The sequence below is a fragment of the Pseudorasbora parva genome, chromosome 18, assembly GCF_024679245.1.
Source record: "Pseudorasbora parva isolate DD20220531a chromosome 18, ASM2467924v1, whole genome shotgun sequence".
Lineage (NCBI taxonomy): Eukaryota > Metazoa > Chordata > Actinopteri > Cypriniformes > Gobionidae > Pseudorasbora > Pseudorasbora parva.
This window is the reverse complement of record NC_090189.1, coordinates 8595408-8620444: the sequence shown is the minus strand read 5'-3', so window position 1 is coordinate 8620444 and position 25037 is coordinate 8595408. Positions and strand designations below refer to the sequence as shown.

At 37.7% G+C, this 25037-nt stretch overlaps 1 protein-coding gene across 2 annotated transcripts in view; it reads right to left on the bottom strand.

Annotated features, from left to right (window-relative positions):
• The window catches only part of col5a1 (procollagen, type V, alpha 1), a 109627-nt gene that overhangs the window by 66597 nt on the left and 17993 nt on the right, over window positions 1–25037 (bottom strand). For both annotated transcript variants that reach the window (XM_067422663.1, XM_067422664.1), the window contains exons 2-4: window positions 18188–18355; window positions 10419–10632; window positions 8129–8291 (exon numbers count right to left, since the gene is read on the bottom strand). In XM_067422663.1, the coding sequence (XP_067278764.1) occupies window positions 8129–8291; window positions 10419–10632; window positions 18188–18355 (545 nt within the window). The remainder of the gene's footprint in view (window positions 1–8128; window positions 8292–10418; window positions 10633–18187; window positions 18356–25037) is intronic.

The window sequence follows — 25037 nt, the reverse complement described above, 5'->3', positions numbered from 1 at the left end:
CTCCAGATCTTAACATACAATATTTCTGTTTGCATAGCATGAAAGGAGAAGAGCAGAAACAGAAGAGGAGCGAGAGAGACACAGAGGCGTACAGAGACAACTGATCTATTCTGAGATTTCTGTGTCTGAGAGGAGTTAATCACCTTAATGTGGGACAGAGAGAGAGAATAATAGACATTGCATTGTCAGCAACTTTGAAATACGAGCGCCTTTTTCGCCAAAACTCCCCACATCTCTCTCTGGAGTCCAAGCTAACTGTTTCAGCAGCTGCCTGTGGCGACGTGCGCAGCCAAAACTGTGCGCGCGCACACACACACACACACGTTTAAATGCTTCAAATCGGCACAACTTTTTCAAAAATTAGTGTCACATGACTCTGCTCAACAGAAGGGGGCGATAGACTGCACTGCTGCAAATAAGCAAATATGGAGAAACAATCCCAAACTTTTCTGGTAAGGAGCCCAGAGTACAACACGTTCCCTTCAGTGCTTGAAAACATCTCGATTCCTTGTTCTGTCCCTCATTTCAATACACATGCAACATACTCTCTCACACACACACTTTGGGTGAATCTCAGGAAAACATACGTCTTTTATTATATCAATTCATTTTATTATTCTATATTATTATGTTATAATTATATACATATATAAAGCTCTGGAAAAAATTAAGAGACCACTTAACATTGATTTTTCAATGTTAAGTGGTCTCTTAACTTTTTCCAGAGCTGTGTGTGTGTGTGTATATATATATATTATATATATATATATATATATATATATATATATATATATATATATATATATATATATATATATATATATATATATATATATATATATATATTCTAAAGTTACTTTTAGAATATTAAGTATTATAATGTACATTGTTATTAATATTACTTTATATTATATAATTTATAATTAATTATTATTATTTCTAATTTATATGGCATATGTTCTATATGTTTATTATCATATTAATGTAATATATTAATATTATATTGGATATAGTTAGTAATACAAATTGCATTATAAATATAATACATTTACTTATAATATATAATAATACATATATATATATATATATATATATATATAATGTATAACATTATTAATATCATATAGCAGTAACATTATTGTAGTGCCAATCTTTTGAGTATTTGTGTAATTCTTATTATTCTCAATGGTGATTCTTATTAATGTAATACAGTATTTAACTGTTCTGTTAAAATCAGCATGATTTAAAGGTACCAAACATAATAATACTTTTTTTTTAAATTATTATTTTTTTGCACTGCATTCCTGTCAAGTCACCTTTATTTAAATAGCGCTTTATAAAATACAGATTGTTTCAAAGCAATTTGTGGGGAAATGTGTTTAATTATCATAAAAATTACAACACTATCTAAAACATTTTAATGGTCCTTAAAAACAGGTTAATTTATACTGATTTTGGAGTTAAATGTGACCCAGATACCATCTTGACAAGCTGTGTTAGATTCTCCCACACATACACACTCTGTCCAGTTTAACTGGAGTTTTCAGGCTATTGAGGTCTTGTACTTATTAGGTTTGTTTAAAAATGACATCATCGCAGCTGCTTATGACCTCATCAGCCTAAGACACGGGAAACAGACCGCATGTGATCCGCATTAGAACATGGACTCTCGCAGTGGGAGAGATTGCACTTATTATATTTAACAAAGCAGCATGAAACTCGCCACAAGAACGACTAAATATCTGGCCGAACTCAAGACCACAATCGCCACATGCACAAGTGTGACTGTGTCCACACACACATCCAGGCAGCGTCTGGCCATTCTCAAGAGTAAAAAAACAAAACAAAACAAAAAAAAACCCCAGAAACCAAACCATTCAATGACGTGAACACACACACTGGTAGCGTCTGGAGACCTTTAAGATCTTTGCCAAAAGCAACAGGCACGTCTACCACAGCATTTTCCCTACGTTCCTTTTGTCCACCAACCCTCCCTCAAATTTTGCTACTTCATTTCTCCCATTCCCCATCAATCACCTACACTTTCACTTTTCCATTTAATTATAATGGCATCTCCAGCCCGGCAACAAAATGTGCCTCAAATGCAGCATTGAACGCTGGGCTATTTAGATTGTGTTTTTCACAAGGAACCATAATAAGTTGATGTTTCTTAAAGTGATGATACACAGGGAAACTTTTGAGCATGTTGCTTGGGCATTTTCCATTGAGAATGGGCAACAAATTTCTATCTGGATACTTTCTATCGGTTGTGGGCCCTGTGTCTCACCTGTTGACTGTAACATTGCTCATAAAGATGCCCTGTGTATCATCAGCTTTAGGCCCTGTTCACACCTGGTATTTAGATGCGTTTTGGCTGATCAGATCACAAGTGACACTAAATACAGGTCTAAAACATTTTGAGCTTGTCCACAGCTTAAACACTTACAGAGGTAGACAAAAACACACTCGACCGGATTGCTTTCGTAAAGTAGACGCTCCAAAAGTCTACTTTCCACCTACTCTAATGTGTAAACATTATGGGAAGCACATTTCTTTAGAAACTTTGTCGGCTGCAGGAGTTTTGTTTGATGGAAAAACGTTCCAAGCACAATGTTCTCTGGCCATTCCTGATTTCTAACATGCATTTAGTGTTCGGTGTGGTTTTACAGATATCAGAGCAAAAACTAAAGCCTCCCCTCAAGAAATCAGGACAGAAGTGGTTTAAAGTGGACAAAAGAGACCGATTAAAACAGCTGGTGCAAACAGGAATGTGTCTCCCTCATCTACTTGTGAGCCGATCGGCCAAAATGCATCTTAAAGGGTTAGTTCACCCAAAAACGAAATTGATGTCATTAATGACTCCCCCTAATGTCGTTCCTCACCCCTAAGACCTCCGTTCATCTTCAGAACACAGTTTAAGATATTTTATATTTAGTCCGACAGCGTATCTAAGTGTATGCACACTATACTGTCATTTTGCTGAATAAAGTCGAAGTTTTTGTTATTTTTGGACCAAAATGTAATTTCGATGCTTCAAGAGATTACCTTTCTGGACAGTATAGTGTGCATACACTTGCAAACACTCTCGGACTAAATATAAAATATCTTAAACTGTGTTCTGAAGATGAACGGAGGCCTTACGGGTGTTGAACGACATTATTGAGTCATTGTTGAAAGAATTGTTCTTTTTGGGTGAACTAACCCTTTAATATCAGGTGTAAACAGGGCCTTAATTGTTCTTGCTTATTCATGCAGGGAGTGTTTATGCATTCGATTTACATCCCCCTATCCCCCTAAACAGCCCCTGCCCCCAAACCTACCCATCACATTCTGTATGATTTATAAGCATTTTGAAAAGTGGGGACATGGTTAATGTCCTCATATTTCACCCTCTCCTTGTAATACCTATGTCATACCCATGTCATTATACACATTTGTGTCCTGATATTTCACAAAACAAGCACACACACACACACACAGACACAGACACAGACACTCACACACTTCTGCTGACCTGTACATGTGCTGTGGAAACCCCCTCAATGATGTCATGAGACATGAGCCTCAAACGCCTCATCCTGACCAGAACTTTCCACAAAAACATCACCTTTGTCTCTCTGTGTGCGAGAGATTTGTTATGAAGCAAACTTTTCCATCTGATACAAGCCTAAAACTGATAACAGTATGATGCTGTAGGAGATTGAAGATGATAAACATTTGCCTTGCCATCTGCGTTCTACATAGAAATAGCAACAAACGTCTTTTGAAACAGAAACAAACGTATGCGTGGCTGATTTGAAAAGAACTACATTGGCAGAAACTCGCTACACAAATTGCACTGCTCATTTGAAGCACATAAGATATACTCAACTCATAGTTTAATGTTAGCAAGAGGATAGCATAAAATAATAGGCAAAAAATATTTAGAATATAAAAATACTGTGTTCTAGTATGCAGTTTCTACATCATTACATAGTATATTTAAATCAGTGAGAACCATCATAATAAATAGATTCCACCAGAGTTTAATGTTAAAATGATGGTAGCATAAAATAATAAGCAAAACACAAAGAACACACACATATTGGGTGCATTTGAGTTAAAAAAAATTATCAAAACTGTAAAAACCAAACTCTTGCTGGGCCAATAACATTGTGTATAGAGTCGGTGGGCGGGGCCATAATGACGATGGCCGAGTTGCGTTTGCGTGCTTCTAGTAAACACAGAAACTGGCGAACGGCGGCTGTCTTTCGAATCAGATTTGACCGCGACTCTGGAAGACTTGGAGTTAAGCTTTTCTCTAAGAAAAGAACAAAGAACGGCACTGAAGTCATTCTTAAAAAGGGAAGATGTGTTCGGAGTTTTGCCGACCGGATACGGTGAATGTTTAATCTGTCAACAAGCTCTGTTTCACCTTCGTTGCTCTAGTTGGTGTAGCGTTATCCTATCGCGTGCAGAGGGAGTTTGAAAGACAACCGTTTATCCCGCCCCTCGGATTGAGCTGTCAATGGTGAGTTTCCAGACCAAACATCTTGATGTGGGTCTGGCTTGTCAGGCTAGTCCATTAGTGCATACAAATGAAATTCAGTGCATTCTGAGACTGTCTATTCAATAAAGTACACATGCCGTCGATTTCATCCCCAAAAAAGAGACGTCTTAGAGCATAATTTTGAAACCTACAGTTCAGGTAAAAAATAATTATGCAAATACTGTCTAAAGGCGCGTTTCCACCGCGGGAACTTTCCCCAGGAACTAGAGACTTTGGGGTGGTGCTCTGTGCATTTCGACCGCAGGAACCGGGGTTTAATTTAAGTTCCGGGTAAAAAAATTCCCCTCAAAACGGCCCTGCTCTCGAGGTAGTACTTTTTCATAGTTCAGGACCTTTCGGGGGAGGGACTTGGGCACTGAACATGCTGATTGGTTCAGTTCACGCAGCATTTTATTTCAACCTAAAAGTCAGTCGCGGTGCATGCAGTAAGACTCGTTCACTATTTGAATCAACAATGGAGTTTAAAAAATACGACTGATTATCTGACGACGAGGTTCAGGCTTTATTACGTTTATATGTGGAGGACGAAATCCAGTGGGAACTGGAAGGCCGCGCGCAGTCCTACGTCACCGGACTCATCTTCACGGTACTTTAGACTGCGATGGAAACGCAGACAGCAGAAGTGTTTCTGGAACAAATTGTTCCGGGTAATTTTGGTTTAAACAGGGCTTAAATAGGTCAGCTCACAAGGTTTTGGAACAGAGATAATGTGTGAGGTCTCCTAAATTATGCAATATTTCTCTTTTTTTAAAGAAACAACCAGAGAAATTTAAGCAGGAAAACTAACAACTGAATAGATCTGCTTCATGAAAACAACACACCACCTAGTGTACGCTTTTTGTTGAATAGGTCTATATGATTATGAATATGTCTATATGATTATGAATATGTCTATATGATTTTCAGATTCACCATTATTCCTTTCTGTCTTTCGTCTCTTCTCTCTCTCTGTTTATCTTAGAGGTCCGTAGTGAAATTTGTCTGCATTTAAGGGAATTGAATTACATGTGCAGACTCTGAAATGAAATATGTTTTAGTTGTGTAGGTGAGCATATACGGCGGGGGTTTGGTTAAGGTTCTGTGGTGACTCGGTGTCTCGCTCTGTGGAAAAAACATACACAGCTCTTTCCATTTTCTCCAAACACTTCAACTTCAAACAGAAAGGTAGACCAAACCTTAAAGACACATCAGCATTCCACGGACCCAGTGTGTCTGCGGTCAAAGCCCTCGGGATGAGCACTGACATTACTTACAGTCCTTCTGAATGACTCACATCCACTCATGGACTGTTCCAATCCCACAAACCTTCAGTTTTTGCCATCAAGACACACTGATACAGTAAAAAATTAATAAACATTTCTAGAAAATGTCCTTTCTTATGCAGTGCCAGGGTGTTGCTGACGCTGCTAAGGTGTTCAAAGAAGAAATCATAGGAGTATACTATGACATAATTACTATGTAAATAGTATGAAAAGAGCCTATGCAATGATTTTCATTAGATACAAATGGAACTTTTACTATAGCGAATAATTTGCCTACACTTAATTAGTCTTGAAAATGAAAAATCAAGTCAAGCACATTGCATTGTGGGAAAAAGTATTCCACCTAGTTTACTCGGTGATGGTATCACATTTAGGCAAATGTAGTACATTTTTTGGGTAATTCAGTCTATGCATACAGAAAATGTGCATACTGTTCACATACTACATGGTGATGGAAAATAATATGAGATAGGAGGAAAAAAATGTTTCAATGTTTTTGTGTTCACTTATAAAACACAAAAAATATAACTTTGTGCTCACTTTCAAAACTATTGCATCCCCCCAGAAATGTTGCGTTTGTCCACACATTTACATTTTCTCAAAAAACATTTGTTCTCTAATTAGTTCTCCAGAAATGTTGTGTTTGCTCGCAAAACATTTGTATTTTTTTGCAAAACATTTGTTTTGTCTTGCAAAACTATTGTGTTCACCCAGAAACTTTGCAATTTGTTCCCAAAACATTTGCATTTCCCCAAAAACATTTGCTTTCCCCCAGAAAATGTGCAATTATTTTCAAAACATTTGCGTTCTCTCGCAAAACGTTCAAATTTCCCCAGAAAGTTTGCGTTAGCTCCAAAAACATTTGGGCTAGTTTGTTTAACATTTAAATTTTCTCGCAAAAAATTTGTGCTCTCCTGCAAAACATTTGCGTTCTCTTACAAAACTTTTGCGCTCCCACAGAAACTTTGCAATTGCTTGCATAACATTTGCGGGTTTTTTCTCACAAAAAATGTTTTTCCCACAAAACTGTTGCGTTCCCAGAAATACTTTGTATTTGCTCGCATAACATATACGTTTTCTTGCAAAACTATTGCGTTCCCAATAGAAAATTTGCATTTATTTTCTAAATATTTGCGTTTTCTCGCAATATTTTCAAGTTTCCCCCAGAAACTTTGCATTAGCTCCAAAAACATTTGCGTGTTCTCGCATTACATTTGCATTTTTCTTACAAAAAAATTCCTACAAAACTATTGCATTCCCAGAAAAATGTGCGTTTGCTCGCATAAAATTTGGGTTTTATTGCAAAACATTTGCGTTCCCCCTGAAATTTTGTGTTCATTCTCAAAACATTTGCATTTTCGCGCAAAAAAAATTCTGTCACGAAACTTTTGCATTACCCCATAATTTTTTAATTTGTTCCCAAAACAGAAACTTTATGTTCATTTGCAAAAGTAATGAAATATAGTTTTTTTTCTCCCATCTTATATTAGTTCAAACACAAAAGTTTTGAAAGAAAATACAAAGTTTCTCAGGGAAATACAAACTTTTTGTTGACATGCAAAAGCATTGAAATTATTTTTTGTCCCATATAATTTTTTTATCATCAACATGCCCCTTTGGGGGACATACTACACAAAGGGGACATGCTACATATCAGGGAGCAATACAGTCTGACCAAAAATACAAGCAAAGCCACGCTTCAAATGCAATGTATACTTATTTTAAACGTTTATGGTTGACCTGCCCATTACACACATATGCACACAGGACAGTCTATAAATCCTTGTGGCACAGGGTAACCCTACAATCTTACATTAGCACTACATAACCACAACTAGGTGCAAAACAAACACAAGCCCGCTCCTTTCTCATGTCTCCACTTGACAGTCACAGAGAGATGCTAAAATACTTAAACACTCAGTGAAGACCACAGACACACATCCACAGACCCCTGCTAAAGACCATGAACAAACTGACCAACAAGACCAAAGAGACACGGCTCACAGGAGTCTCAAAGATTTCTAGTTTCTGAAGAAACTCAAACTGGACATCAAGATGCCAAAATCTTCAATCAGAAACAAGAGTTCATCGCAAAATCAACTCAAACATTTCTTGTCAAAGTGTTATGGACTAAATTATATTAAATATTATTCACATTCAAATTATAGCCTTCACTCAAAATCTATGTCAACAATTTTTTTCCCAAGAATGTTTTTGCTTTTTTTTTTTTGTAACATCAGACACAAAGCTGCTGATGATTGAGATGTGCCTTACAGTTTCAAAGAATGAAGAAAAAGCTTGCAGAGTTCCTCCTTACCTCAAACACCTCCTCGTCCAGGATACGCGTTCCGAAGACCACGATGCCTTTGGTGTCGATGATGGGATGAGGGCTTCTGGATAGTGTCCGTGTCACCTTTTTCTTACAGTCCAAAATCAGAGTGATGCTCTGTTTGTGAACGCTGATCGCCACACGGTGCCACCTGAGTAACACACACACACACACACACACACACACACACACACACACACACACACACACACACACACACACACACACACACACACACACAGGGTTACAGAGTGATCTCTGTCTGTCTGTCTATCTATCTTTCTACCTACCTGTCTGTCCATCCATCCATCCGTCTAACCACCTGTCTGTCCATCCATCCGTCTAACCACGTGTCTGTCCATCCATCCATCCATCTAACCACCTGTCTGTCCATCTATCTGTCCATCTAACCACCTGCCTGTCCGTCCATCCATCCATCTATCCACCTGTCTTTCGGTCGGTCCGTCCATCCATCTAACCACCTTTTTTTTCAATCTTTCCATCCATCTAACCACCTGTCTGTCCATTCGTCCAATTATCTAACCACCTGTCTGTCCGTCCGTACATCACACTAACCACCTGTCTGTCCGTCCATCCTTCCAACTAACCACGTCTGTCCGCCCGTCCATCCAACGAACCACCTGTCTGACCATCAGTCCATCTAACCACCTGTCTGTTCATCCTTCCATCCATCTAACCACCTGTCTATCTGTCCATCCATCGAACCACCTGTCTGTCCGTCCATCCATCTAACCACCTGTCTGTCTGTCCGTCCATCTAACCACTTGTCCGTCGGTCCATCTAACCACCTGTCTGTCCATCCGTCCATTTAACCACCTGTCCGTCTGTCCATCGAACCACCTGTCTCTGTCCGTCTGTCCATCTAACCACCTGTCTGTCCGTCCGTCCTTCCAACTAACCACGTCTGTCCGCCCGTCCATCCAACGAACCACCTGTCTGACCATCAGTCCATCTAACCACCTGTCTGTTCATCCTTCCATCCATCTAACCACCTGTCTATCTGTCCATCCATCGAACCACCTGTCTGTCCGTCCATCCATCTAACCACCTGTCTGTCCGTCCGTCCATCTAACCACTTGTCCGTCGGTCCATCTAACCACCTGTCTGTCCATCCGTCCATTTAACCACCTGTCCGTCTGTCCATCGAACCACCTGTCTCTGTCCGTCTGTCCATCTAACCACCTGTCTGTCCGTCCGTCCATCTAACCACCTGTCTGTCTGTCTGTCCATCTAACCACCTGTCCGTCCGTCCATCTAACCACCTGTCTGTCCGTCCAACCATCTAACCACCTGTCTGTCCGTCTGTCCATCAAACCACCTGTCTGTCCATCTGTCCATCAAACCACCTGTCTGTCCATCCGTCCATCTAACCACCTGTCTGTCCGTCCGTCCATCTAACCACCTGTCTGTCTGTCTGTCCATCTAACCACCTGTCCGTCCGTCCATCTAACCACCTGTCTGTCCGTCCAACCATCTAACCACCTGTCTGTCCGTCTGTCCATCAAACCACCTGTCTGTCCATCTGTCCATCAAACCACCTGTCTGTCCATCCGTCCATCTAACCATCTGTCTGTCTGTCTGTCCACCAAACCCCCTGTCTGTCCGTCTGTCCATCAAACCACCTGTCTGTCCATCTGTCCATCAAACCACCTGTCTGTCCGTCTGTCCATCTAACAACCTGTCTGTCCGTCTGTCCATCTAACCACCTGTCTGTCTATCTAACCACTTGTCTCTCCGTCGTCCATCCATCCATCCGTCTAAGAATCCACCCATGGTTTAGCATAATATATACATGTACTGTATATGTGTGGTTTTTCAGTGTTTATGTGGTTATATAGGATGTTACACCTGTGTCTGCTCACCTGTGCAGGTGCTGGCTCACACCAGTGTGACAGATTACATATGTCACACATCAAAGCTAATAATAAAAACCAGGCATTATGTAACTGGCCCTGAAGTTTTCAGCTTCAAGAATAATGCAACAAAGTCACAGAATATATTTCGGTTACACTTTATTTTGATGGTCCCTTTAACACATTCTGTTTACTATAAGTAAAGTTGCACCTACATATCTACTTACTCTCATTAGTGTGTTAGTAGTGTATTATTAGACTGGTGGAGTTGAAGAAGTAAGCTGACATGTTACAATGTTACTTATATAGTTACTTATATCCAATCAGAATGTTCAAAAGGGACCACTAAAATAAAGTGTTACCCATATTTCATGTTTAATATATAGCTTATCCAAGTATCTTACTTTCCGTCTGCCAAGTTGACCCCTCTGAAGAGCGGGTAGTCCTCTGGGCCGGGTTTTCCCAGGTGATCCTCGTACAGGAAGACAGGAGAGCGTCCCACTTCCAGACCGAGCTGCTGGATGCCCTGTTCATTATACACCGACAGCAGGAAGGACTGACTGCCTTTCTTTGGCTTCACCGTCGCCAAGATGGAGAAGTCCTCAGGAAATACGGACGCTAAAGAGAGAGACTGGGTTATTCTTGGAAATCAAATGTGTTTTGGGGGGTTTTCTGGGAGCAAAAGACAGAGGATGGTGTGTGACAGAGCATTACATCACGTCTGTGAGCGGACAGATGCTGTCAGGTAACATAGATAAAGTGTTTGACACGGATAATAGCAGAGTGGAAAACGATAGAATCTCATGGGGAACTTGGCGCATCTTTGGGAAACTCTGTAACAGTCTCAGCCCCTATGTGTATGTCTGTGCTGATAAGAGCCTTGGATCTACTGGGAGGGAGTAGAAAGAGAGCGAGAGAGATGGAAAGAGTAATGAGGAGAACAGCTGTTCCCTAAGAGACATTTTATTACTCTAATTCATCTAGCAGAGAGGTGGAGAGAACAAACTCAGAGAGAGAATCACCAGTACAAACAGAGAGAAAAATATATGAGCAACATTCTTAAAGCAACAGCTCACCAAAAATGAACATTCTGACCATTTTAAGAAGTAAAAAAAAAACTTTCTTGTGAGGAACATAAAACAAGAAGTTGACTCTGTTCCATACATGCTGGTAAAAAATGCTAGTAAAGCATCATCAATGTATGACATTTTTCTGAAGAAAGTTTGGGGTCAGAAAGATTTCTTTCTATTCACAAAAGAATCTAGCCTAGAAATCTAGACGCACCTTAGCGGCAGCAAATCTAATCTGCCCGCGAGTATCGTCTAGCAACTCTAAATACCCTTCTGAGCTGTATTCCCCTAACTCTTGTCGGGCCAATCACATCGTGTATAGAGTCGGTGGGCGGGGCCATAATGACGATGGCGGAGTTGCGCTTGCGTGCTTCTAGTAAACACAGAAACTGGCGAATGGCGGCGGTCTTTCGAATCAGCTTTGACCGCAACTCTGGAAGACTTGGAGTTAAGCTTTTCTCTGAGAAAAGGAAAAAGAACGGCACTGAAGTCATTCTTAAGAAGGGAAGATGTGTTCGGAGTTTTGCCGACCGGATACGGCGAATGTTTAATCTATCAGCGAGCTCTGTTTCACCTTCGTTGCTCTGGTTGGTTGTAGCGCTATCCTATCGCGTGCAGAGGGAGTTTGAAAGACAACCGTTTATCCCGCCCCTCAGATTGAGCTGTCAATGGTGAGTTTCCAGACCAAACATCTTGATGTGGGTCTGGCTTGTCAGGCTAGGTTTAAAGGTACAAAGAATCCTGAGAAATGTATAATGGTTTCAATAAATATATTAAGCAGCTCAACCGTTTTTAACATTGATAATAATATTTCTTGAGCAGCAAATCATCATATCAGAATGATTTCTGAAGGATCATGTGACACTGAAGACTGGAGTAATGATGCTGAAAATTCAGCTTTGATCTCAGGAATTAAATATATTTTAACATATATTAAACTAGAAAACAGTTATTTTAAATTGTTATTATATTTCACAATATTGGTGTTTTTACTGTATTTTTGATCAAGTAAATGCAGTCTTGGCGAGCAAAAATTCTTATTTCAGAAACATTAAACACGATGGCAAATCTTTGAACGGTGTTGTTTATTTAACAACAAAATGTTATGTTATTTGCTGTAAAAAACGCAGAACTTAGGTCTTGTATCTCATTTGTCATCCCTGTCGACAAACCTGATAACAGATTTGAATCTGAACCTGACAGCATACTTGACAGTTTTATGGTACTTGACAGAATATTCATTTTTGGTGAACTATCCCTTTAAGACTTTAAGTCAAGCCAGACTTCAAAAAAACAAAGAAAGAAGGAAAAAATTGTGAAATTAAACAGTCTCTTTCTAAAATGAGAAAAACAGACGCGCGCACACACACAAGACATGTGCCAAACAGATGCCCGCCACCGAACCTCTGGGAAAATCTGGGCTGGTCAGACAGGAAGTGAGTTTTTCAGCCATCCAACAGACAGAGCATCCATACATCTGTGCAGTAAACACACCTGGTGATTGGTCCTGTGTTCAGTGTGTTTATGCCATTGTGTGGAAACACTTTAATCAACTGCAAAGGTTTGGAGTCATTACTGGACTTCATAAAGTTTCTAATGGTCCCCGCCTCAAAGACTTCAGGCGGCTTTTCTGGAATCCTGTCTCCATGTCTAACTCCTCCTTTTTCTCCTTTGTTTATGTCTGGAGATATTTTTTGAGTCTTCAGATGTGATTCTGCTCAAGTCCCACCATTATAACAAAACCTTTCAGTGAAAAGTTCCTTAAAAGAAGCATTTTTTCTTAGATTGAAGAACATTTTAAAAATCTAAAAACATCTTCCTTTAACATCAATCGAGCTTCCATTCCACAAAGGTTCTTTCGATTTTTTTTTTATGTTCTTCAATCTAAGAAAAAAATGGTTCTTTTAAGAACATGGAACCATAGATGCCAATAAAGAACCTTTATTTTTAAAGAGTGCAACCAAGCGGCAACCTCCCCCATTTTCTGCTGAAGCCAATACGGAAGTAACTTAAACTGCATTTCATTGACAGGACACTAGGGAAAGGCTCCAGAAGGGAGCAGAATATCATTGAGCCCTATGTTAAAATGCCCAAATTTTACAGCAAAAAAACAAAAACATTTACAGCCTGGTACAAATTGTGGTTTTGATCTATACGACTAATTTTGCCCTTCGTGACAACTGTGAGGGGGTGAATTTGTTTACATAAAGCCTTAAAGTTCTGCATAATTAAAAGGTTACTTCAGCGATTAGCATATTGCTTTGTATCAGTAGAAACCCTGGAGTATATTCGAATGATTGTGCTCCCCCCTAAAATCCCCCTGAGACGAGAGATTTATGCATTTTATTTCTGCGTGGGGGATGGGAGATCACACTCACAGCACTCAGCTCGCAGCTGCAGCCTCAGGCATTCATGTTTAAACAGTGCAGCCAGCAGAGCAATGTAAGTCTTTCAACTTCTCATACTAATTCCTATGAAAGTTAAGCTTTCAAAGGCATGAACTGAAAACGCGGCAGACTGAACATGCGCTGTGAATCTATGCCGCGGACGCGTTTACCTCAGCTCTCATCATGAACCCATCCATGACTGTCAATATATCTGACTCCAGCAGCGTTTGTGCTGTGTGACACTCCCTCAGCGGCTAAATCACATATTGAACAGACACGTTCAGTTTTTAAATGTAGTGTCTGTTCTCTAACTGAACTGATTTTATGAAAATGAACGGGGTGGTGGGAAAGTGAAAGTGATTCAGTAATCTAGTAGCGGTGGCTTTGGGAGTGGCCTCATAGGGCAGCGAAGCATTCTGGGAGTTGTTGTCTTTCATCCCCATGAGACAAAAATATGTTTTCTGTCTTTTCTCAGTCTAGAAAGCACTAAATAATTTCACATTTCTACTACATTAATGACCCGGTTTAAATAAAGATTCATCTTCCCAGCACTGAAGTACTCCTTTAAGGGCGTGGTTACTTTGAGTGACAGGTGTATAGCCATTTACCCGCTGTTTGTTAGTCATTACATCACCTCAGCTCCGCCCACGTCCCGCCTCTTTGCCCATTTTCTGTTATCCGGGCCTGACACACTGGCAAGATGGCAACGACCAGCTCGTCTCTACTTTACGCTTCAGAGCGGCTTATCGGCATCCTATGGGTGACGTCACTGACACAACGTCCATATTTGCACGTCTATGAGTGCAACTTGTAATTCCTGTAAAATACTGTTTCTTTGAACTATTTCACTGTAATTTAATCAAATTAATAAGGCTATTTGAGGTGTGATCAGCACAGATTTCTTAAATATATATAATATGTTAATAATCCAAACCATTTATTAAAGAAGAGTTTAATTTCTGCTTTTGTTTACATAAAGAGTGTGTGAAACAATTTCACATTATTTTCACATTTCATATTATGACAACCAACTACAGTGTAAAAAAATGTTGGTTTCAACTTAAAAAAGTAAGTTACCTGGTTGGCTTAAAATATTGAGTTAATTGAAATAAAACATTTGAGTTGATATTTTAAAGGTGATCGGTTTGATAAATATCTTTTTATCTACCCAAAGCATGTTTTTATTTACATCTAGTAAAATAATATTAACCTGATATAAAAACAGCAGAAGTCTATGCAATGTCCTATAACACTATAGTGACCCAAATGTGTGTCTGAAACTTCACATTCAACTGATTTCATGAGGTTTGTTACATGTTCACACAAGTGTCATGTTCACACACACACACAGGAAACCAGGATAAAAGCACAGAGCATCTCTTGTTGTGTGTGTGTGTGTGTGTGTGTGTGTGTGTGTGTGTGTGTGTGTGTGTGTGTGTGTGTGTGTGTGTGTGTGTGTGTGTGTGTGTGTGTGTGTTAAAAACAGATTCAAAGGTCAAAGGGCAAGAGCCAAGGGCCATCACTCTGGAGACGAGGTCTGCCCATCACCAGGGCAATATGAAACAAAACCAGAGTTCAGAGAGGACGTCATATCGACGGTCTCATCTCTCTCTTCCCCATGAGTCAGAATTAAGTCTTTATGCAGACGACCTAAAGGAATGCTGGAGTCTACGGACCCAGAGGAATCACATTACTGCACACATCAAACCCTTCACTGACTACCTGAATTTATTTAAGATCCTATTTTATAGATCATCCTACCGGTTATACCTATAAACAAGATTGAAAAGTAATTCAGTAATTCATTTTAGTTAGTGGCCTAAACTAGTTTGCTGGTTTCTAAAATAGTCTCCCAGCCTGGCCAAGCTGACAAGTGCCCAAAACTCCATCTAAACGCAGAGAATTAGACCAGGTTGGGAGACTGACTAAGGCTTTTCAAATCATCTCTGTGTGTACTGTTTTGACCCGGCTCTGTTTTTCATCAGGTCTGTCTAGAGGATTGATTTTCCACCATGTTTACAAACCATCTCCAGACCTCCAGTGACCTATGACCCCCCTCTGTTACCATGGAGACACCGCACAAAAGGGAGACAATGGCTTTATATGAGGAGGAGGAGAAGGAGAAGGAGTAGGAGTTATGAAAAGGTAAAGAAAAAAAGTATGCACATTTTCGCCATTAAAGTTTTTCTTATCCAGTTGTGCGCGCATGTCTGCATGTGTGTGTGTGTGTGTGTATGTGTGTATAAAATAAATCCTGAGCATTTGAGTGAAAAGTGTAGAGAGAAAGAACAGATGCATTGTATTTGGAGAGATAGATGATTCATTCCTTCCATATGCTTTCACTCTGCCTGTACGTTTCTCAAGCAGTCAGGCGTGTGTGTTTACTTAGCTTACTTAAAGTACAAAATCATCCCCAGAAGTGAGTTAAATCTGACAAAACCTCCCTTCTGGGGACATTTGGGGACATCCTAAAAGGTAACATGATTCATAAATGGAGAGATGTTTTTTACAATTAAGACAACAAAAAGTCCACGTTTTTAGCTGTTTTTAAGCAGAAAAAGGCATAGTAGCACAGAAAATCATTTATATAAACACATATATATATATATATATATATATATATATATATATATATATATATATATATATATATATATATATATATATATATGTTTATATATATATATATATATATATTTTTTTTTTTATTTAACACATTTTACACTCCTGTAAATTAAATTAAATTAAACATTTTACCTTTTTTATTTATTTATATACTATAGTAATACAATTAAATGCTGTAAAATAAATGAATAAATAATCATTTATCTTTAACTTAAAATGTATTACAATTTTAATTCAAGATTTAACTTCAATATTTTTCAGAGATTAATTAATATACTTCTTCAATAAGAAAATGATACAATTGTTTAAAAAGAAAATAAGCTATCTTAGCAAGCAATATAATATGTGTTATATATCTATATGCTATATAGGTGTTAAATAAGCCATTGCATTTGAAACAAACGTATGAAGCTTAAAAAATACTATGTAGGCAGCTCACTAGCGTTTGGAACAAAGCCACTGCAAGCTGAAATAAGTGACTGTTTAATTTAGCCTCATCTAGTTTAGTCTCATTATGCTGGTATTGCATCTCTCTCCTCGTCTGCCTCGGCTCTCCCTCCTTCCATCAAATTCTTGAGATTTTCAGAGTTCCTGCCAAAAGCAGAGTCTAGGGCACAGTGCCTCTCCGGCCCGTTGTGTAGAGATGAGGTGCTCAGACACACACAGACAGGTCAGAGAGCGACACGTACAGTAAGGCCGAACCTATTACATAATTACATCTTTTAGTTATATAAGCTTTATTTCACATGTCACTGTCTTTCAAAATGTGTTTGAATGCAAGTTATAAGAAAACACAAAAACAAGTTGCATTTGCTAGGCAAGAACAGATATTAGCATGTAAAGCATGGTGGTATCCAAAAGTCATTTAGTTTAGGGTCCTATTCTCACTGTTAACTACTTGCTTATTAGCATGCATATTACTAAGATTTTAGCCGTTTATTAGTACTTATAAAGCACATATAAATGACTTATTTTCCATGACCATATTCTACATCTCTTAATCATACCCAATACATAAACTTAACAACTGCCTTACTAACTATTAATAAGCAGTAATTAGGAGTTTATTGAGACAAAAGTCATAGTTTATAGTTAGTTAATATTGAGAATAAGACCCTTATCTAAGTGTGACCAAATTGTACTATTTTGGTAGCCTAGAAATCTAGACGCACCCTAGCGGCAGCAAATAAGCTTTTCTCTGAGAAAAGAACAAAGAGCGGCACTGAAGTCATTCTTAAAAAGGGAAGATGTGTTCAGAGTTTTGCCGACCGGATACGGCGAATGTTTAATCTGTCAACGAGCTCTGCTTCCCGTTGCTCTGGTTGGTTGTAGCGCTATCCAATCACGTGCAGAGGGAGTTTGAAAGACAACCGTTTATCCCGCCCCTTTGGATTGAGCTGTCAATGGTGAGTTTCCCGACCAAACATAAATAAAAGGTTAAAAGTTTGAATCAAATTTAATAAATATGAATTTCAGAGACTTTCAGATTCTTAGTATTTTACTCTACTGAAAATAAAATTAAATATTATCTTACAAGTTTTTATTTAATTCTATTTTATTGTATAAACATAAATAAATAATACTTTTGAATAAGGCTGTCACAATTTCTATTTAAAACATTTTTTTCTTGATACATAGCTTGATCGACTTTCTTTTGTTTTTGTTTTTTGACTTTTTTGATCCTTTCATCCATTACCTGCAGTTGTGCGAGGGTAATTTTTCATTGATTGTCCCAGGTTAATTTAATGAAAAAGATGATTTCCACGTGGTCTCAGACTTTCGGCCCCATTGTACATGCAAAAGGACCATGCATTGATCTTTTTTATGCCTACGTAATTACATTTTAAAATATCTGGCTCAAGAGTGCGAAATGCAGTGTCACTAATAGAATAGAGGAATTGCATCATCTCTCTCATTGGTCTAAATGAGCATGCAGTGTGTCTGAAAAGGGAAGTTTCTGCATATTTAGGGCAGAGTGTCTATGTCCTCTGAAAAGAGAGAAGCAGCCCAAACACACACTGGAAAGAATGAAGAAAAGTAAACAGGTGCACCTGTGTGTCTTTATGGGTTCATGTGTGCTCATGTACTCACAGGGGTAGAGTTGTTTCGTAGGAGCGCTAAGCTGTGCATCTTTTGTGACTCTGTAGGCGACATCAGGCCCTTTTGATGACTTCCTGTGTGTGCAGAAGCCTGTAGTTTTCGTTACACCCTCTGGCAAACTGTGAAAATCTAAAATCTTTAGGAGATCGGCTGGCTCAGCTGCAAAAAAAGGAGACAGAGACACAAAATTAGTTTACAGCTATTTCAAGTCACATATAAAGATCAATAATTGTCTTTTATAATACAGTATATTGCAATAAATTGCAAAATAGTGAGGTCATGTGACAACATAGCATACTACCGTTTTAATCATGTCAATATGCGTGCTAAAAAAAGTATGAAGTATGCAATATAAGCAGCACACTTGTATTTGTTAACGACCATCAGAAGGACCAACCACATCACAACAAACCCAGCCAAGTGCTGAATGTCTTTAGAGGTCGGCTACCATATGAACACTGGAAACACTGTCTACAAAGTTGCATACACACAAGCTTTCCACTCTAGTGGAGATATCGAGTGAAGACCACACACAGTCTGTACGTCTGCTTTTGTGACCGGCTTTAAATACACATATGCACACACATTTGTGGTAAAGTGTTTATGTGTGTTTAGGTGATCAACTTGAGGAATATTTTCATTGTCTCCAAATCACCTCCAGCTGGTGCCTGTTAAAATCACTCGAGGAACACACACACACACACACACCCGGTCATTATCTTAAGCACGTCTTATTTACATTGAAGACAGAGTGACAGAATGAAACAGACAGACACTGTTTATCTATGACCTCTTGTGATTCTGATCAGGTCAGTCTGATTTAGTCTAAGAGAAGATGCTTCAGATCGTTTACATTTTTCCTTGAGGTATTTATATTAAAGTCTGTCTGTTCATTTCACTACCACTAGCAAAAGAAACTAAAAAGAGCATTTGGATCTGAAGTGCACATCTCTAAAGCAGACGTGTGCCAATTTGTCATTAATCATCATAATTCCAGATCTCAGAATCATTTTTCTCACACAATATGAAGTCTTAATTTTTTGCACAATATGAAGTCACAATTCTGACTGAGAAATAAAGTCTGAATAGTGACTTTATAACTCGCAATTGTGAGAAAAAAAGACAGAATTCTGAGATAAAAAGTCGCAATTAGTCTTTTTATTTAGTGGCGTAAACTTCCATAAAAATCAAACCCCGCCCCTTCTATATTTTTTTAAATATACTGTTTCGCTCAGACATACATCACATTGCAGATGTAAAATGGGAGTTCATGTGAAGTATTTTCTCCAAATCAAAGGTGGGTGGGATGATTTCTTTGAACAATTAACTGTAAGTTTTTACTTTAGTTTACTTTACTATTGATATAAGTACTAAAAAGTAATTGTGTGTGATGATTTTTTTTTAATTTAAAAATAAATAAATAAATATTATTAAAAACATATATTTATAATATTTTGTTGTAATTATGGCATTCCTAAACAGTAGAACATGACACTAACATTGGATTCAATTCCCAGGAACTGCATAAGCTTAATAAAATGTCTCTTGAATGCAATAGATAAGTGTCTGCCAAAATGCATAAATGTAAATGTATTAACAAAAGTTACAATAACTTGTTCAGAAATGGAAAGAGAAGGAAATACTGTACATTATGACTTATATACAAAATATTACAAACTTAAAGCCACAATATGTAGTTTTTCACGACTAGAGGTTTTGCTTATTCAACACAAAGGCGTAGCTGGAGCTTTAATTATGCCACAGACGACCGCTTCCACTTCTTCCGGTCATGCGTATGAGGGGTAACGCAACTCTGTTTTATCATATTAAATATATTATTTGAGTGTGTTGAAAGTTATGTCATAATGCTACAGTATGCATTCGCTCGACGGCTGCTGTGAGACACCTGTTGCACACTGCAGTGAGCTAGATCAATATTAGGCATGATAAAACATGGTACTGGTGGTAAATCAAGATAATGAGATTTAAAAAATAAGACTATATGACTACAATGAATGTATCCAAACAATTACTCACCTGTCTAATAAAACACACATAATATATTAAAGAGCCTTTGGTGTTTCCATGGTTTCTGCTAAATAAAATGAGGGTCACGTGGGTATGATGTCATTGATAGGCGATGAACGGACACAGTCCGTGTCTTGGTTAAAATAGCTTATTTCTCTGGATTTAAACATTCTTGGAAACGTTTGGGATAATGTAAGTACACAAGGCAACAAAATATTCAACATTGTTTTTTAATCCAAAAATCTTACATATTGTGCCTTTTATTCAAATTTGGCAAAAGCAAACATAACACCTTTCCTTTCAGATAATTTGATTTTAGTCAATTAATTCACACCACTTGTAAACCTGCTCTTGGCACACGGCAAAGCTCATGTAATTGACTTTGAAAAGTGGCTGATATGAACACAAATGTAATATCAACAGATGAGACACACGCAAACACATTTTCACCGCCTGAGGAATTTGACAGTACGCATCATCAGGAACGGGACACTATAATCAGAGAAGTGCACTTGTACTAAAATTACACAGCAACTGTGATAATTAAACTGATACTATACACTATAATGACATTGTTCTTAGCACCTGTGGGAACTGCTGAGACGGACGGAGGCGTCAGAGATGCGAATCGGTGAACCACGCTGAGGTTCTCTGGTTAGCCAAAGCTATTCGGCAGTCCCTGTCAAAGTAGCAATGAGGTTTGCTAAGGTAAAACACATCACTATGGTTAAAATCTAAGTGCTCCAAGGGCTTCCCTAAAATTAGCTGCATTATATTTAAAGGTTTTAAAATGACATGTTTTAACAGCTCGATGATAATGTGGTGTGTCAATCAAAAAGTCTTAATTTAGATATAGCAGATTACATATCGTTAACAGCCCCAACTGTGGGAAAGTGTGACCGCATACTAGCAAATTAGGTGCTTTCATATGAATAGATGTGGTAATAGTTTCATATATGAAGGTTTGTCGCACACCTGCTGCACATATAAGACCATTCGGTTTGGTATAGTGTGTATATAATGAACTCTCTCTCATGTAAACAGGCCCATATGCTGTTAGAATCAACATTTAGCTCCGCACTGGGGGAGAAAACATGAGCGCTTGCAAGCAGAGCTAATATTTACTTCAGTAAGCATTAACTATGGGTCAAACTTTCACAAAAGTATATATGTGTTTTCTTAAGGAAGTTTAGGAAAAAAAACTGTAAATGGAGGCGATGTTACAGCTGTTTTTCCACACAAGCACCGCCGTCCGCTGGCTCGAGACCCACAGCGGGGAATCAAGACAAACACAGTGTGACCCAGTAACCCACTTACAGAAGTTCAGCATTAAAAAATAGACATCAGAACTCCATTAGACAGCACATCTACTAAGAAATACCAACTCTCTTTAAAATAAAACTGTTCTTTGTAATTCTTTGTAGTGCAGTTTTCTGAATTGTTCTCTAAAGATTAAAAAAAAAAGTTTATTTAAGGTGCCTAACACTCCCCAAGGCTGCATTATTTAATCAAAAACTTAAATACTGTATATTATATAATGTAATACTGTGTATTACTGTATATAAATATTATTACAATTTAAAATAACTGTTTTCTATTTTAATGTTTTAAAATGTAATGTAGTTGAATTTATCATCATTCCTCCAGTCTTCAGTGTCACATGATCCTTCAGACATCATTCAAATATGAGGATTTGCTAAGAAACCTTTTCTATTTATCCAAGTTGAAAGCAGTTTTGTGGATAGATATTTTTCAGGATTCTTTAATGAATAGAAAGTTCAAAAGAACAACATTTATTTGAAGTAGAAATCTTTTGTAACATTAAACATCTTTACTGTGACTTTGTATCCATTTAAAGGTGCAGTGTGTAGTATTTATGAGGATCTACTGAAAGAAATGCAATATAATATACATTATTATGTTTTCAATGGTGTATAATGCACGGTTATGTTTGTATTACCTCAGAATGAGCCATATCTATTCCCTATACACTAATGCACTAGTCCCCTTACAACAAAATCACATTTTGCACCACCATGTTTCTACAGTAGCCCTAAACGGACAAATTTCTCTGAATATAGCGCTAGTCACTCTCTGCGGTCTCAGACGACATATTTGTTCTATTTCGGCCATCGTAGATTCTCTATGTGCTGCGAAAGGCAGGGGTGAGCGGTGGGCAGTTGCAATTCACAACCTCGCCTCCAGATGCCGCTAAAATTTACACACTGCACCTTTAATGCATCCTTGCAAAATAAAAGTATTAATTATCTTTCTGACCCCAAACTTTTAAACTAGTGTGAGTTATATAAATAATATGCATATAATAATATATCTAAATCATTTTAGGTTCTAATTAAAACCTTTATCTTCAAAAATTAATTCTCATTAGAGACAAATCACTGGAACAAATAAAAAACATTTAAAAATAATAATAATAATAATAATTAATCTAATTCTGATTAGATGCTCAAAGCTGTTGTAAATTCTACATGAATGCACTAAATTACAATAAAAAAGACACAGAACTGAACTATAGTTATGTGCCTGTCAGAAAAACATTTATTATGATCATTATAAATACATTTCAAAATTTACTGAACTTTGGTGCCTTTTAATTCTGTTTGGCGCAATTTAAAAAAGCTAAAAGCTGAGTGCATTGCAGCATTTTTACCGCAGTTTTAGGTCTAAAAACATAACTTATTATGGAAAAGTAAAATTAAATAAACTGTAGCATGCTGTCTCATGTGGCTTATTGATTTAAATAACCAGATCAATAGCATTGTGCATGTATATATGGCATTCTCCGTTCAGTTTTATGTGTCAGGTGTGTGTACTCTGTCACTATTTTACCCGTTCAGGTGGGTGTGTGTACATATTTAAGCATTAAGTGAATTTGATGTTTTACAACATACTTTACAGCTCTGGTAAAGTGGAATCTATCAACATCCTGTAAAATGTCATGTTTAAAATCAGCCACACATACAGGACCTGCTCAGGTAAAGCCCTCGGGTTCACCTGACAACCACACAGCAGGAGTGTTTAACACTGTGTGTGTGTGTGTGTGTGTGTGTGTGTGTGTGTGTGTGTGTGTGTGTGTGTGTGTGTGTGTGGTGTGTTTACCCTCTTAAAGAGGCGTCCCAGAGGAACAGAAACATCACCTGTTGAGATTTACTCAGTCACCGCAGTATTTCCCTCTGCAAACACCCCACAGACCACAGCTCAGGTGTGTGTAAACATTCCCATTCACAACTTATTAAGAGGAAGAATTGCTGTTCCTATACATCAGCTGCCACACACACATTTCCTGAGATTATTCTAATTAGATAAAACTGTCTGCAAATAAAATGCACAGGAAATAAGCATGAATCAAATGAACATAATGACTAATCTCTCCTTCTCTCTGAGCATTAAACGTGTTGGGTTTCAGTGCCAACTTTTAATTACATATCAACAGCAAAACAGATGCCACACACGTGCGCGCACACACACACACACAGTTCCAAACATAAACGCATCAAAACAACCACATCCAAAACCGCACCACACACAAAATACACACTGCTTAACTCACTGCACAACACACACACAACTACTGCTATTCTAAGAGAGCTGACACACATTATTTTGGAAAGCTGCTCGAGATTATAAATGTTAAAAGCTAAAAGTTAGGACTTGCTCTGTAAAACGCAAGTTTAATTAAGCACGCACTGGTTTTGAAAAAGCTTTGGGTTAATATGCATATACTGTACCCAGTAAAAAAAAAATATGTCAAAGAATGTTTTGTTAACATTCCCATTACGTTATGTTCAAAATGTCCAGATTTTTAAATGCTTTAAAAACTTTTTTTTTTTCTGTGAATATTCTCGGATCCATCTAGTAACATTAATTAATTAGATAACTAAAATGTTTTAGAAAAATGTCCCCTGAACTATGTATAAATAAACATTTTGTGCTAATGTTTGTAATAATTAAAGACCAGATAACTTTGAACGAACATTCGATTATTAACCTTAAGAAACGCACAGCTCACCTGTAACACCAAAAACTTAGTTCAGTTTATAACAGGTCAAAACTTGACTGTTTGATCACATTATAAATGTTTAAGCTTCTCAAAAGCCCATTAAATCAAATCATACTGAATTAAGGAGCTTTACTGTAATGCTAATACTAGATTTGAATTTCCTGAAGGAAATAACAGCTTCCAGAGCAGCAAGAATAATGTGAATGTTTTAGGCAAGTCTACTTTTTTATTTGTTTGTGTAAATGAAATGTCACTCTCATGACACTTATCATGAAGTATACAGCTTAAAAAATGATGTAAGATATGCAAATAAATGCAAGAAAGAAGACCAATCACATTTTAGTTTTCAAATACTAGTCTCTCATGCTCACCAAAGCTGTTGTATTTGATCAAAACTACAGTAAAATTCTTTTACAATAAATATTATTACAATAAAAAACTGTTTTCTATGTGAATATATTTTAAAATGTAATTTATTAGGGTGATCAAAGCTGAATTTTTAGTATCATTACTCCAGCCTTCAATGTCACATGATCCTTCAGAAATCAATCTAATATGATGTGTTGCTGCTCGAGACATATTGATGATTATTATCAATATTGAAAACAGTTGTGCTTTTTAAGCATATTTTTGTGATAACTTTGAAACATTTTTATTCAGAATCTTCAGCAGAGGGCGGGTTCTGATCTTGAGCTGTGTTGGGGTCACTGAGGTCGTTCTGAATAAAATGAATCATCATTTTGACGAGCATGACATACAAATACTTCTAATAGGCATGCAGGGTTGGGAAAC